A 14,854-nucleotide genomic window follows, 5' to 3' on the forward strand; every position below is an offset into this window, starting at 1 on the left:
TAAAATTGAGTTCATGTGTCCAGCAACACAGATACATATTACTGTCTTTCTTAAAGCAGAATTGACATGGAAGCCAATAATTACATTCATGTAAAACTGACCGGAAAACCAAAAAATTAGCCAAACAACTAAATACCTTTTTTGCTATCAGGAAAGAGCATCCCAAAATTCAACTTTCATTTTGAATTTAAAATGTTATTTCGAAGGTCACCGAATGAATAATTTTTCTTTGAAAATGATTATTCTCCTCTTTTGAGTCATGTTGGGGGAAACTGGAGAGATATTTAGTTTTCACAGTAAATTTCATTTCAAGGCTGGGAACAGAAGAAAGGGCAATTAATTACAGAAACTGCCTAAGCACTCAAAAATGGTAAAAACTGAAACTGATGATGATAAATTTGTCTGCCATTAATCTCTGAACAACATTTAATATACATTAACCACATCAGCTTCTAACTAAAGTATATGATTGAATATTATTTAATTTAGAAAAAATATCACTATAGGTGGCATTTAAAACTACTAAAAAATGTAAATGTATCTACAATTGCAAGACAGCATTCTAGAAATGTGAATATGAATGTAAACTATATTGTTTGCTATAGCTGATAATGACGTTTAAGCTAAACCAGACTCTGATTCAGAATACATGTTGTTCTCTATCTGTGTTTTGACGATCCAGAAGAATGTGAAAATAAGGGAAAGTTTGAGATAAAGTGTCCTGCCTTGCAGGCAGGTGTCTTGTACTAAAATGTGTAGGTGGACTGAGATATGCGAGTCTGATAGCAGGGCTTCACTCTTCTCTAGCTTCCTGTTCTACATCTGAACTGCAGATCTTGTGGTAGATCAACACGTCTTGAATTGGCAACAGATGGTGCACAAGCAGCTCCCAAAACAGGCTTCGTTTCTGTGCCTGTGTATTTATAGATCTTAACGTTTGCATGCCACAGCCTCATTTAGCCCAAGTGAGCATAGGTTATGCCAGCAAAACCTCTGGGCCTTGTGGTTAGTGTATGGAGTCGGGGGCCCATAGGTTGTCAGACTACAGTAACTTAATGGAAGCAGAGAACTGTCTAGGGTTACAATGCAGGGTGATCTTCTCTTCATTGGTCCTCTCAGATGTTTCCGCTTCACAGTCACTCCACTGTGACATGGGCAGCTCCAGCAGGACAGAAATGTGGAGAATCGACCTCTTCTGAAATTGATTTATCTGTTTACTGCACCTTGTTTTTCCAATTCACTTAGAATTTTTGAACATATATTTCTGTGCTTCTCTTTGCAACAGAACTGAATGTTGAGCAACATTTCGATGTAGTTTATGCTGTGATTGTACTTCTGTGAGCACCTATGTCTCATCCTTTTAAATGCTAGAAAGATAAAATCTATGCAGCAGACTGCTTGCAATTGCAAAACTTAGATTTAAAAAAAAAATAAATAAAAAAAAACATTCCAGCATGTACTACTTGCAACTACCTGAACTGCAAAAGAACATAAAGTGCATATTTTGGAAAACGCCATGAATTACAGACAAGTCAAGATTTATCCTTCAATCACTCATGATTTATTTTTAAGTTCATCTGATACACTTATATAAACACATTGATACACTCTTATATCTTTAACAACTCAAATATTTTTCAGTGACATTAAATAAATCACCACTTTGCTGTTCAAAATAAAATCCATGTCAACTTTTAAATCTGGGTGAGTTTTTCTGTGCAATTTACAAAAGGTCCACAAGAGCCAAAATACAAAGAAAATGCAAGCATCAAGTCAACACAGACAAGAACAGTAAAAATATATTTCCAAGAAATTACCCTTTTAATAAGACTGTAGGTTTAATAGGTGTCAACATTGAGCTAGTCACTGGACATTCCACATAACACGAACTTTAGTCACTGCTTTAGTAAAGTCCAAGATCAGCCCACATGATTCAACTGCTTAGCTTTAAGATTAAAAGAGGATAATGGTTCCTCGAAGACATCATATGTCAGTGAAAACCCACTATTACACATCAAGACTGATGCTTAATTTTCATTAAATTTCAAGACATTATCTTACATGTTTTCACACCTTAAAAGAGACCCATAGGTCTACAAACATTATTTGGGTACTATAAAGTGTCTGAGATAATATTCAACAATATAATATTCACTGCTCTATTCTTACTCTTTTAATAAAAGCAAATATGCTTTTATGTTTTGTCTAAGCTGGCAGGATGAGAATGTGGTTCCATCCATGGAAAGTCTGCAAGAACAAAACTTACTAGATTATCATGAGAGATAATCTTTTCCATCATTCTGTCTTTTTCCCCATTCAGCTATCTAAGCAGTCGTGAGAACAGTACTTCATGATACCAAAAGTGATTAGTGACCCAAGGATGAATATTGCAAATTAGGAATTTGGAATAACTGGTGTTCCTAACATTTTGAACAGCTGTTTGCTTCGTTTAAGTTTCACACGAATGTTTGATGGTACATTTTGTCCAATGAAAGGTAAAGGGAACCGTTTTGCTGTATTGGGACAATTATTTTGTCTCATTTATGTTCCAGCTATTCACAGGAATGGGCCACTTTCATACAAAAAGTGACTTTGTTTACCTCTGCTGTGAGCATATTCAGTAGAAGCTCTAAATGAGAAATTGATTTTATTAAAACAAACATATTAACTGATGAATTTACCCCACAGTACCATATGAACGCAACATATGATCTACAGCTTCAGGTAATTCCATATTTCAATGCTGCAAATAAAATAAAGATGAAAAATACAAAAACATTAAATTGCATTGCATTTCACAAGCTCATTTGTGACTGAGGATAAAAGGTGAGGAAAGCTGTAGTGAAATTTGAAGGAAACTCGACTGCTTGCATGTTAGGCTGGAAAAAAAGCAACGCGCTTATGGTTTCAGAAAGTTATAGATGAAGTCACTCAGCAAATTAAAATATTAAGACAAAAAAACACATTTTAAAGTATATGACAAACCCTAGGAAATTCAGAAGGATGGTTCTTCCAAAAATGTAGAGAAAACGAAACATAATCATAAGGGTAGCTGTGCTTATTCTCTGGGACCAGACAGACTCAAGAGAAGATACCATGTCACAATGAGAACTAAAATATTAAAATGCAATATATTATTTTTGGAGCATTTTTATATCACTATGAATGAAAAACGATGAAACTCATCCACCTGCCAACCACCCACATTGGTCAGAGACAGCGGAGTGTACACCCCGGACACACACCAGCTACTGTATCATACAGCACTGGCAATAACTGCATGTCTGTGGTCTCAGGAGGAATCCCATGCAGTTCAGTGAGAAGTAGCAGATCTCCCCAAAAAAGGTGGGATTCAAATTTCCACCACAAGAAGTATGAGGCAATACTGCTACCCACTGAGCTGCCGTGTCACTGCAAAAGGCTTTGTTACAGACAAAAAAAGCATGTACACACTGTAAAATGTTCCATATAGGTAACTCCCATTTCAGTAGCTAAAATGGCAAAAGTATAGGCTTATCATAAAAGCTTAATTTTTAATAGGTAATAAAAAAAGAACAGACTCTGCTCTGATAGGATGACATTCATTGTTCATTCATTCATCATTCAGGACATGTATAAATAAAAGTGTTATTCAGAAGACAGATGATGACTACCGAAATTTTTAAGGAACATTTGGGCATTTTTCAGACGGAATCAAAAAATCTTGCAGGTTCTCTTTTGCCTGATCTCTATAACCTGTAACTAAAGACTAAGAAAAAAGTACACGAATCCCTGTCAAAATTACAAAGCTGGTCATTTTTACATTTATTTTTGGATTAAATAAAAATTATTAAAATTTGCACTGATAACAGTACCTTCCTAACCAGCCCCATACATTCAGTCCACTTAGTATTATAAAGCGTAACAAAAATTAAAAACAACACACATGTACCATGTATAACTTAAGGAAAATCAGAAATAGCTGAATGATCTGAAGATTTGCAGAAAAGTTTTTATTGCAGCCAAAACAGCATAAAAGCTGAGAATGCTATAGTCAGACTTTTTTTTTCACATTCAATATTTCAAACCATTAGGATTTAATACGTGCCAACTGTGTAGACCAGTTACGATAAAAAAAAAAGTTACATGTTATAGTTGATGTTCATTTGAGAAAGAAAAAAAAAATTTAAATCCTAAAGACTTCAACCTGAAGGATGTAGCTTTCTAAACTCCTGAGTTCTTAAGGAGGAAATGCTCTTCAGCTCGCCCCCTAAACCAATTCTGAATTGGGAAGCAAGATCAGTTCCAGAATAAAAGTCACTCTCACTCTCAGGACAGCTGAGGGCATCTGTTACATGTTACATGTTGTCCAAGGATGTCCAGTATAATTGCAGTTGTCCAGTGCTAGGGATGGTGCTGTTCCCCTACTTCAATGCTGAAGCAGGAAGTTAGTGGCCATGTTGATGTCATTGTTAGATGCTCTTAGGGCTTCCAAAGCATCCAATCTAGAAAATCCCATCTCCACAAGTCTTGCTACCTAAAGGGCCACAGAGATAAGACAAACTCATTATGCATCTGACAGACTTTGGTAACATATACCCAAAAGGACAAAACATGAAAAAAATCCTACAAGCATCAACATCACAATGTAGTGCTTTTTCTCAGCCCTGACTTCCAGCAAGGCAGAAAACAGTCAGTATTTTATTTTACCAGTAGGTGGCAGAATTGCCCCCCAATTCTTTTGCTCAACTAAATCTTGAAAAACAGTCAAAGTGTTCGTATTAGACATCGTAATGACGTTTTATGCATTGCCTAAAACGTGTATCCCAATATCCAGTATCGAGAAAATATAGGCAACACACCAATAAGGGCATTGCTCAGCACTGTGTTGTTGGGACCTGGTATTTGGAAGAGAAAATTTCAAATGACATTTGACTATTAAATTTTACTATATGGAGGACATTTTACTTCTAAATTTTTATGTACTTGCTAAAACCCTGTAGTACTGTGATTCTAATGCATAATTCTTCCCATGTTCCAAACAGCCAATTTCATTTTTCCTGAAATTAATTTTCTTTCTGGTCATACCAAAGTTTCAGAGTCTAAAAACTAAAAACTTAAGAACCTAACAAAGTATTTACACTAAAAGGCAGTCTCACCAAAATTAATGGGTCAGATCACCCTTGGAGAAGCAAAGGATTAAGTGCCTTACTCACGCATCCTATGATGAAATCATTCTGCTGACTCTGGGGTTCAAACGAAAGGTCGCCAGTTCAACTCTCAGGGTCAACAGAGCAGATTCACTGTTGGGCCCTTGGGCAAGGCTCTTAACTCCCCCCCCACCCCCCCTCCCCAAAAAGACTATGACCCCACCTTTCACAAAAAAATATGTCCCTTTGGATAAAAGCACCTGCTGAATAAACATATTACATGTCATATTACTGGGGCTGAAATTCAAACCAATTAATAACTACATATTTCATGCATTTCCTGATTAGTAGCATGTAGATTGCGGAAGGCTGTTCAGATGTGTGATTTCACACAGTTCCAAGGCAAGACCTTGGAATCAAAGCAAAGAAAACTTCTGTCCAACTACAGACCTACTTGTTAGACAAGAGCATCTCTGTGGTTTTAGATATAAAATGCTATGGGAGAATGTGAGAGATGAAAAAATAAAATGCGGAAAATACAATGAATTATGCATCCCCAGAAATACCTAAGTGTGAAAGATCTTTATACAAGAAATCCGTGTCACACCACAAAATTATAGCGTGTGGATATATAACCAATGACCAGCTAGGCTTTTCCTGTGGTTGAGCCCTGTTCAATTTAGCTGACTAGTTGGTGACTTCCTTTCATTGCTGTCAGCTTTTGGCGCCAACCTTTCTGGTGTCTTAGTTGCAATGAATCCTGCAGCTACTTATAGCTCCTCATGTTAACGAAACCCTGGCAGTGAGCTAGTAAATCTAAAACTGAACATGAGAAGATTAGCATGGCATGCTAAGCTAGTGAAATCACGCTACAATGACATTACATCATTTTCTTGTTTCCTAGCTCACCTGCTCCTCAGACACAGGCATGCCAACGTCAACGTGGTTGGGCGGTGATGCCTGCACAGGTTGCTGGGGCTGTGCATAGTTCTGGTTCTGGCCTCTGTGACGAAGAGATGGGAAGAACCGGCTCCAGTTGATCAAGTGAGCCTAAATGGAAAACATTCCATATGTTAACCACCAGACACCAGCAGAATCCAACATGGATGCAAATGCTGATGCACATTGTGACAATGTAACGGTGTAAATGATCTTGACTTGTAAAATGCTGCAGGGTTAGGGCAAAAAAACTAGAGCAACTAAGAAACCAAGTAAAGACAGAAACAGCAAAAACAAAAGTAATATTACAATACAAGTCACTTGTGTTCAGATCCAGTGCAAATACTTAATCATTCTATTTGCAGAGACAGATTTCTACCATATACCTATCTGGAACAAACATTTAAGCACTAACATTTCGTAAGAAAGCGATATGCAGAATTTTAGTTTCAAAACAGTCTGTCAGAGAAGGATATCCATGCAGAGAACTATCTTTCATAATTTCCTATCTGCAAAATGCATAATCCACAACACATTTTAAAGTGAGTTCATTTGCTAGGAAGTTGAGGGCAAGCGCCACACACTCTGAAATAAGCAAAAACGACTAGTGAGAAATGTGAGCTCATTTGCTTGTGCACCTGGCAACCTTGTGGCTGAAAGGGAGTTTAATATGATTCTTCACTCTAAATAACAGACTGTTCAGCATCCTGTTCCTGTACCAAAAAAAAAATCAGCTTTCACCAAATGTGTCCTTCGCTACATTATACAATGAACGAGGATGGATTTTTCCTATTGTTTTTTAAAGACTGAAGACTGTGGTGATTAAAATATCCTTTTTGACGGCATAGAGATAAATAAAACTTTCATAAAAATTTGTCAGACTGTTGTAAATGGTCTTAGCTACAATATATTTTAAACTTTGTTACAATTCATTTTGAATGTGATTTCACTTAAGATGCAGAAAAAGTCTTTTAAAAGACCTTAAAAAGTACACTCCTGCATCTCACATGATTATACAGCTGGTTTTTCGGCAATGCGACATAATCAGATGTCTTAAACATCACTTACAGTAACTTACAAGCACTTGGTGTCTGTAATTAGGGAACGAACTGAAAAGAATAAGCAAACATTCACTACTTGCTGGGCTAAATCATTGCTACATACTTTCAATGAATTGAGCCACATAGTGCTACTTCCTGCATGTGGGGGCCACACAGGCTAATATAACAGGCTAATCATCACTGAGGCCGAGTGTGAGTCAGAAGCATCAGACCAGCGCTGCAGGAAATGTGCAGCTTCCCTTCACTTATTTGTGGTTTTACTGCTGAAAACACATCCCTCCAGAAGACAAGATCGAGATACAAGATCCAAAATCTCCTATATCTGCACACTCATGTATTATATCCTTCCCAAGACAGACAGAAAGACAGACAGACAGACACTCACACAGACAAACATGACCACATACACCCTAAAACAGCCCTAGTGACACCCTTATGTGTGTGTGTATGTGTGTGTGTGTGTATGCAGTTATATATAATAACAATGGCATATCTGAGCGCAGATGGGCTCAGCAGAAAAGGAAGGTCACAACATCCAGGTGGAAGACAAAGAATCGCACAAAGGGTCCAGTTATGAGAAAAACAACCCAGTCTGGGAGAGACAGCAGAGCACCATGAGTATGCACCGGAGAATAAGTTCCTCTTTTCCTGTCAAATGCAACCCAGCACAGACAAAAAGCTACAGAATGCACACAGATTGTTATCTATCTCAGAACTGGAACTGAAAAGAAGCCGTCGTTTCTCTACTGGCCTCTTTCCCCAACATTCTGAAGCTAATCCAGATTATTAGGAAGACTAATAACAACAATAACTCCCCCCCCCCCCCCAAATGATTGTAAAACATAGTTTCCCACATGTGCATATGTGGCGCAACTATTATTTCTATTTCCCAGAACTGGATGCATATATATCCGTAGTGGTGTGGGGGGGTGAATGAAGCCAAATGAAAAAACCGGGACGTATGCATTCGCCCAGTCTCCCTGGGTCTTACACCTCTGGGTATAAATGCAGTTCAAGAAACTTAGCAGAAAGAAGTTTGCGACAGCCCTTTATTTTACTGCCCCCCCCCCTTAAAATAATCGGAACACATCACTGTCATCAGTCTTTCATGCGCAATCTTGGGCATGGAAATCAGCCAAGCCACTGCGACACAGCCATGGCCAAACGTCCACTGCGCCTATACCTGCTGCTGCTGAGGCCTCCTCATCTGGGCAAACTGGGAGAGGAGGATCTGATGGTCCAGCATGTCCATCCGCTGCTGGCGCTGGATGTCTAACGTTGCGCCCATGCCAAGGCCGGCCTCCAGGGGGCGCTCCGACGCAGAGAGCAGAGGACGCGTCACATAGGAACAGCAGCGTGCCATCCAGCCAGGCACCAGGAGGAGGTGCTGTAACTTCAGCGTGTTTCTGTGGTAAAGCACACCTGACCCCTTGACACCAACACAGAGAACAAACACAAAAACAATAATATATAACAATTACGTTTAAAAAATGACTCTACGCCACTACCAGAGTTCAAAAATCCTTCTGAGCTGAGATAACTGTACAAACGTTTGAGCACTGGATCAACTTCTACAAAGGCCACACCACTAGACTACTAATGTTTTGTTAACGGAGTTACACAGACCTGTACTAATATCTTTGTGGGGACTGTCCATTCATTTCTATTAGCTTAACCCATACTCAGCCCTAAACTTAGCCATAAGTAACCAAACAAAATAAAAGGTGTTTTTAGTTTTCTGATTTCAATCACAGATCATTATTAAAAAAAATGGTCCCCACAATGTCAGATGAACAGGTTTTTATCACATCTTGGGGACATGCAATATATACTCAGCGACAAAAATTAAGCACCCAGGCAGAGAGGTCGAAATGAAATGAATCTGCATGTGGTGAATGGTCATGTGACTGTATCACAACGATTATAATATCAGATCAAATGGACAACACATATGGGCACACTGCTGGGCCCATGCCCCCCCGTGGAAGGGAATCATACAGCTGTTGTATCCTCTCCTGTGGCAAGTCAGTGCACAGCTGTTGGAACTGGCCCTCAAGATTCTGCAGATTGGCACCAAGTCTGAATTGACATCCGAGTTGATCCCACCCCTGTTCAATTGGGGAAAGATTGGGGGACCTGGCTGGTCACGAGAGGACCTCAACATGACGCAGACAGTCCATAGACACACGTGCTGTGTGTGGATGGTTGTTGTCTTGTTGAAAGACTGTACCAGGGTTCTGTCTCAGGAGGGGTAAGACATGAGGACACAGGACGTCACTGGCGTGGCGCTGTGCTGTCTGGGTCCCTCAAATCACTATCAGAGATGACCTGAAGTCATACCCTATGGCTCCCCACACCATGAGGCAAGGAGTAACGCCGGTCTGTCTCTCCACAACATCGGCGGGCTTGGTCCTCTCCCCTCGGCACCACCATACGCGCATACGACAGTTATTTATGGTAATGCAGAACCAATATGTATCGCTGAATATGGTATGATGCCACCCGTCATGGTGTCGCTGGTGTGAACGGCAGCCTACACATGGGACGGTGAACCTGTCCGGCTGACGTCAGTTGTCGAGACACTGTGTGGGACGACACGGGGTGTTATATAAACCTGTGTCCAGATGACAGGTGCGGATGTCATGAGGTTCTGTAATGCTTGGCGCACAACACGACGATCCTCCCTTGGTGTGGTCTGTCTTGAGCAACCGGAACCTTCATGACGTGTGTGGGTGCCCTCTTGTGCCCTCTCGTGCCCACCGCTCCCAACATTGGGCGACTGACATCTGCATGCCCCACATGCCGGGCAATTGCACGATACGACCACCCAGCCTCATGCAAACCCACAATGTGACCCCTATCAAACTCTGTCAAGTGCTGGTAATGCTGTCTAATGCATCTATGAGGCATCCTCTGTGTCTGGTGACTAGATGTGCCAGTTCTTTGCAAATCGAACGATTTACATGCCCATCGCTGGCCTGTACATGTACCAAATTACATCCAAACTGGACCATTACTTCTGGGTGCTTAAGTTCTTTTGTCATTACATAACCCACATTAAGGACGTTGAATTACTAAATTGTTAAATGCAGAATTCCTTTACTGTATTATAAACATTTATCGTACAATATTATATAGTAGACAATAGAAAAAAATAACTACAGAGTCTATAAAACATATTGGCACTAAAAAAATAGCTCATAAAATGGGTTTCAAAAGTGTAGTTGTTTCCTCATGCACAAAGGAAATTTGCATTTGAAAAACGTGTGAAAACCGCTAGGCTACTTCAGAACTACTTCTCGATCCACTAAAATTGCTCAAATGAACATTTAAGGCAAAATAGGTTATTGCTTAACCTGAAATAATCACGTTTACTATACAGATAAATACATCCTTTTGTTGCATGTTTGAATGACTTTACTTTAAAATGTAGTGCTACTCTAAAATGTTGTGGCAATAGCAGAATTCATGCAATGTCATTTCCTGTGTAGAAAAGGTGGTAAAGACCGTTTTTCAGTTGAGGTCGTAGTGAAGACTAACAAGTTTATTTTACTGTCAGGTTGACAGTCAGCAAGAAGGTGACAAGGACTCAGAGGCATCCAGTCTTTTATGATTTGCAACCAGTTGTCTGGCTATAGCTCTGTCATGACACTAACAGTGTTGGGTAAGTTACTCACAAAAGTAATCCATTACAGACAGAGGTGGAGATTTCAGGTCCAGAAAGTTCAAATCCAGACCAAGGCTTTTTTTCAACCAACCAGTTGAGTACTCTAGGACTGTGACTCTTTATATACTCAACTTTCCACCTTTTGTCTTTAATGGATTACTTTTGTGAGTTACTCACCCAACGCTGGAAACTAACCACGGGCTTCAGAAATTAATAGATTCCGTAGATAGTCCATTTCTCGAGAATGACCAAATTCGGCTTTGGTGGAAACTATCCTACCCAATTTACATGTGTATTACTGTATTATGTAGTAAATTTGAACCTAACTGCTAAAATTGCTAGGTTTGCCGAAGGGTGCTTTACCACACAAGTCCAGATGGAACCAATGTCAGAGAATCAAAAAAGTTTCATAATCACAGAATAAGAATCCATTGCTGTAAACAGAGTAGCAAAATATTATTTCTAACAGGTTTCTCTCCAGATAGTGTGTAGCTAACACACTGCATTTAGAGATGCACAATATATTAGTTAACATATTTGTAAAAATCAAGGTATTGGTATTGGTCTGATGTGTCAATCTCGGCTGATTGCATGTCTGATATTTAAACTTTATATCAAAAAGATAAAAGTTAGCAGCACTAGAGCTAAAGAAATAATTTCTCCAATAACGGGGAATATTCTATTGAATTACATCAGCTCATTCACCAATCTCAATAAATAAGGGATGCCTCCAAACCCCCCCCCACCCCCAGATTGCTGATGATAAAATTTGCCAAGTGGGGAAAGGGGGGTGGGGGGGGGGGATTGTGAGTATCAAACATCAGGTTTGAAAATATGAAAGAAATCGATGGGTGGCAACTCTCCTTAGAAGTGGTCTCACAGTATCAGCCCACGAGGCCTGTGACATTTTAATTCATCAATAAATCTGACCGGCAGATCAATCTTTTGTTTTCCACAGAGTTGAAAAACGTTATGACGTCATTCTTCTAACTAGAACCAGTGTCACCCTCACAAGATCCGACACACACCCCGCCCCCCCAAACCCCCCAGCAAATTCATGCCAAATTTAATCGTGGGGGACCAAGCTCATCAGATTTATTCGTGGGGAATATGAACTAACTAGACTGAAGACTTTTTTTATTCATTGCTATTTGCTTGGCATCATAAACCTTCATTAACTGCACAATACAGTTGTACGGCTAGACTTTAACAGCGCTTAATATCGACTGTCGGATCTGGAAGCTGAGCAAGTCAAATGGCAAAATCGTCGTCATCCTGTAAAATCTTGACCTTTCAGAATACTAACCTCAGCGGCTGGTAAACTGCATCTCAAAACCAAACGTCTTTAAAAAAACGGAAATGTATGCTTTCACATGAAAATTATAGAAGCGAGATGAGAGTTTGATGTGTTTCTTTTTTCTTTCTGTTGCCATCCTACAGTTGTTCCATAGTGGAATAACTTTCAGAACACTTCATCAATTCAAAATAAATAAATAAATAGTGAAACAGATGCTTTAAATCAGTACTTGTCAACTCGGTCCGCGGAGGCCCCCAAACTGTCCACATTTTACCAGGAGCTGGGGGGGGGGGGGAAGCAAAAAAGTGAGTGGACCTTCTGCAGGGAATCCCTAAGGATACTGAGAAATACTGATTTAGAGCAATCATGAATGCCTCAAATATCTATACCAGAGGTCACCAACATGGTGCCCGTGGGCACCAGGACGCCCCCAAGGACCACATGAGTCGCCCACAGACCTGTTCTAAAAATAGCACAACTCACCAGTGAGCAGCATCTCAGATTTAATTTTATCCTGTTGCTATTCTTCTTTCATCACATTTGAATTTATATGGATTTGAAAATGCCAATATCTAAAAAAAGCATTTAAAACATGTTTATTATACATGAAGTTCAGATAAGTTTAGGAGGGCGTTTCGAACTGGTAGCCCTTCGTATGGCTTGGTACCCGTGAAGTAGCTCTCAGTTTCAAAAAGGTTGGTGACCCCTGGTCTATACTGTTAAGGTAAGATGAAGCATAGAGAGACAAGACAGGCAGTTCTGAGGAATTTCTAGGGTAGGACAATCCCTTTGCAGAACAACTCATCTAATTGTTAGACAAAAGGTGGTAATCTCAAGGACAGATAAACTGGACAACTGTCTAAATCGTTACAAGCAAATTAAACTTAGCAACCAATCAAAGCACAATTTGTGAGAAATGTGGCATGTGGGTGGAAAGGTACACCGGAAGACAAAAAAAACAGGTGTCACTGAGTAACATCGCAGTGCAGATTTAACTCATTGTGAGGCTTTGTTGTGTAAGTCGATTCACTGCACATTTACCAACAGGTGCTTGTGAGTTATTTTTTTTTGCCCAGGTTGAGAATCACTGATGATTCAAAGCACAAAAAGTATTAGAAATAACTAAAAACTACAGAAAAAAAACTGGAATCAAATAGGACAAACTTACTTACCAGTCCGCTAAGAGAGATGATCCACATGAAGGGACTGGACGTTAAAAGCTTGGAAAAAGAAAAATGAATGTAGTCAATCACCACTGCAACATTAATTTGTATAAAAAAGGGCTACCTGGTCTGTGATGCATCAGTGTAAAATGATGGACCTTAGTTTTCTAAAAAGTTTAGGCAGGGATTTTGGAGCACAGAGCTGGTAAAGTGCCATTTTGGGTATTCCCTTCCTTCGGTCTAGTGCCAAGAGAAAAGGCAAAAATTATGATTGATATTTGTCATTCAGGGGTAATTTTCCATCATGATGTTGTCACCACATTAGTCATTTGAAGGTGAAAACCCAGAATTTAAAGTTAGGAAAACTTATGATTTATAAAACTCATTAAGTAAAGCAGCCTCCCAGTTTTGCTCCGGGAACATGGACCCTTTTCTTTCAGTATTAATGACAGACAAAAACAGTCGAAAAGGAAGGACAACAAAAGCGGGACCTGGGAGTGGCGTGACAAACGAACCACTTCCTTCCACTCTGACCCAGAGAGAGCACTGAGAGGGAGGGATAGAACACACAGCTTGTTTCCATGTGCCGGCATGTTTTGTATTTATTACACACAAGTCTACCAATTCTCCCAGAATGTTTATAGACTATTCTTATGTTTCTAGAACTCACCAGGAAGCTTAATATGTACGGTGAAGTAGACCCTGAGACCCCAGTCTACTAGAAACTTTCCCTCATTTAGTCTCATACTGAAACACTGCACAGACAGTGGGAGGGGGATTCATGAAGTCAGACACTATGTGGTAAGAGCATTTTGCATATCGATACAGATAACGAGTAACACTTATGGGCAGATCATGTGGGAACATATTTTCATGACAGGTTTGCCTTATACTAGCAAAACAGGAAGAACGATCTAGTGATAAACGGTGCAGCATGTTGAAATGGGGTAAAGAATAAATGACTTTCAACGAAATTTCACAGAACAACAAATATTTTGTCGATACTTCATGTGTTGAATTTGCTTCATTCTTTTCTGTGCTTGTTATTGATAAAACAGAATAAAAATAATGTAATGATAGTGACAACATTTAAATATACAACAAAATTATATAACAAAATAACCCAACCAGTGGGTGCAGTGATACTTCTATGAGACACTGTAAAAGTGAATTGGTATAAGTTTAATCGCTTCAAATTTCAGCTACCCCAATCCCAATTCAGACCACAAATGGGTTTCTCTTCATGCTCACATATGATTTTCATTACCACATGCTTTCAACTTGGTTTGCAGCACAGAATTGTGTTAAGCAGAATCAAAACACTGTGACTTAAAATAGAACAGAGATGTTGGCACTCACCTGTAGGCCTACAATGTAGACCAGCGATTTGTTTGTGATTGAGAACTGACCGAAGACCTGAGTGACTTGGACTTGAGGAATAGAGCAGTAGAAAGGCACGAAGAGGGCAAAGACTGGGCCCAGGCTGCATAGGGGGAGCACAGAAAGCACGATTAAAGCCATTCTGCTGCAGGATTTCATAGAGTTCATTGGCTCCTGATAGCACTGCATGCACACAAGCACCAAATTCTTCAATCTAC

The 14,854-nt window shown here is 39.6% G+C and overlaps 1 protein-coding gene across 1 annotated transcript in view; it reads right to left on the bottom strand.

The window, feature by feature from the left end:
- Window positions 1–1,538: 1,538 nt before the first annotated feature.
- Window positions 1,539–14,854, bottom strand: part of ubac2 (UBA domain containing 2) — a 30,683-nt gene continuing 17,367 nt past the window's right edge. Inside the window, exons 5-9 of the mRNA XM_023832094.1 lie at window positions 14,616–14,739; window positions 13,266–13,313; window positions 8,313–8,558; window positions 6,039–6,179; window positions 1,539–4,516 (exon numbers count right to left, since the gene is read on the bottom strand). Of these exons, the coding sequence (XP_023687862.1) occupies window positions 4,409–4,516; window positions 6,039–6,179; window positions 8,313–8,558; window positions 13,266–13,313; window positions 14,616–14,739 (667 nt within the window). The 3' untranslated portion in view covers window positions 1,539–4,408. The remainder of the gene's footprint in view (window positions 4,517–6,038; window positions 6,180–8,312; window positions 8,559–13,265; window positions 13,314–14,615; window positions 14,740–14,854) is intronic.

Source organism: Paramormyrops kingsleyae, chromosome 1 (genome assembly GCF_048594095.1).
Source record: "Paramormyrops kingsleyae isolate MSU_618 chromosome 1, PKINGS_0.4, whole genome shotgun sequence".
In the NCBI taxonomy this organism is placed as follows: Eukaryota; Metazoa; Chordata; class Actinopteri; order Osteoglossiformes; family Mormyridae; genus Paramormyrops; species Paramormyrops kingsleyae.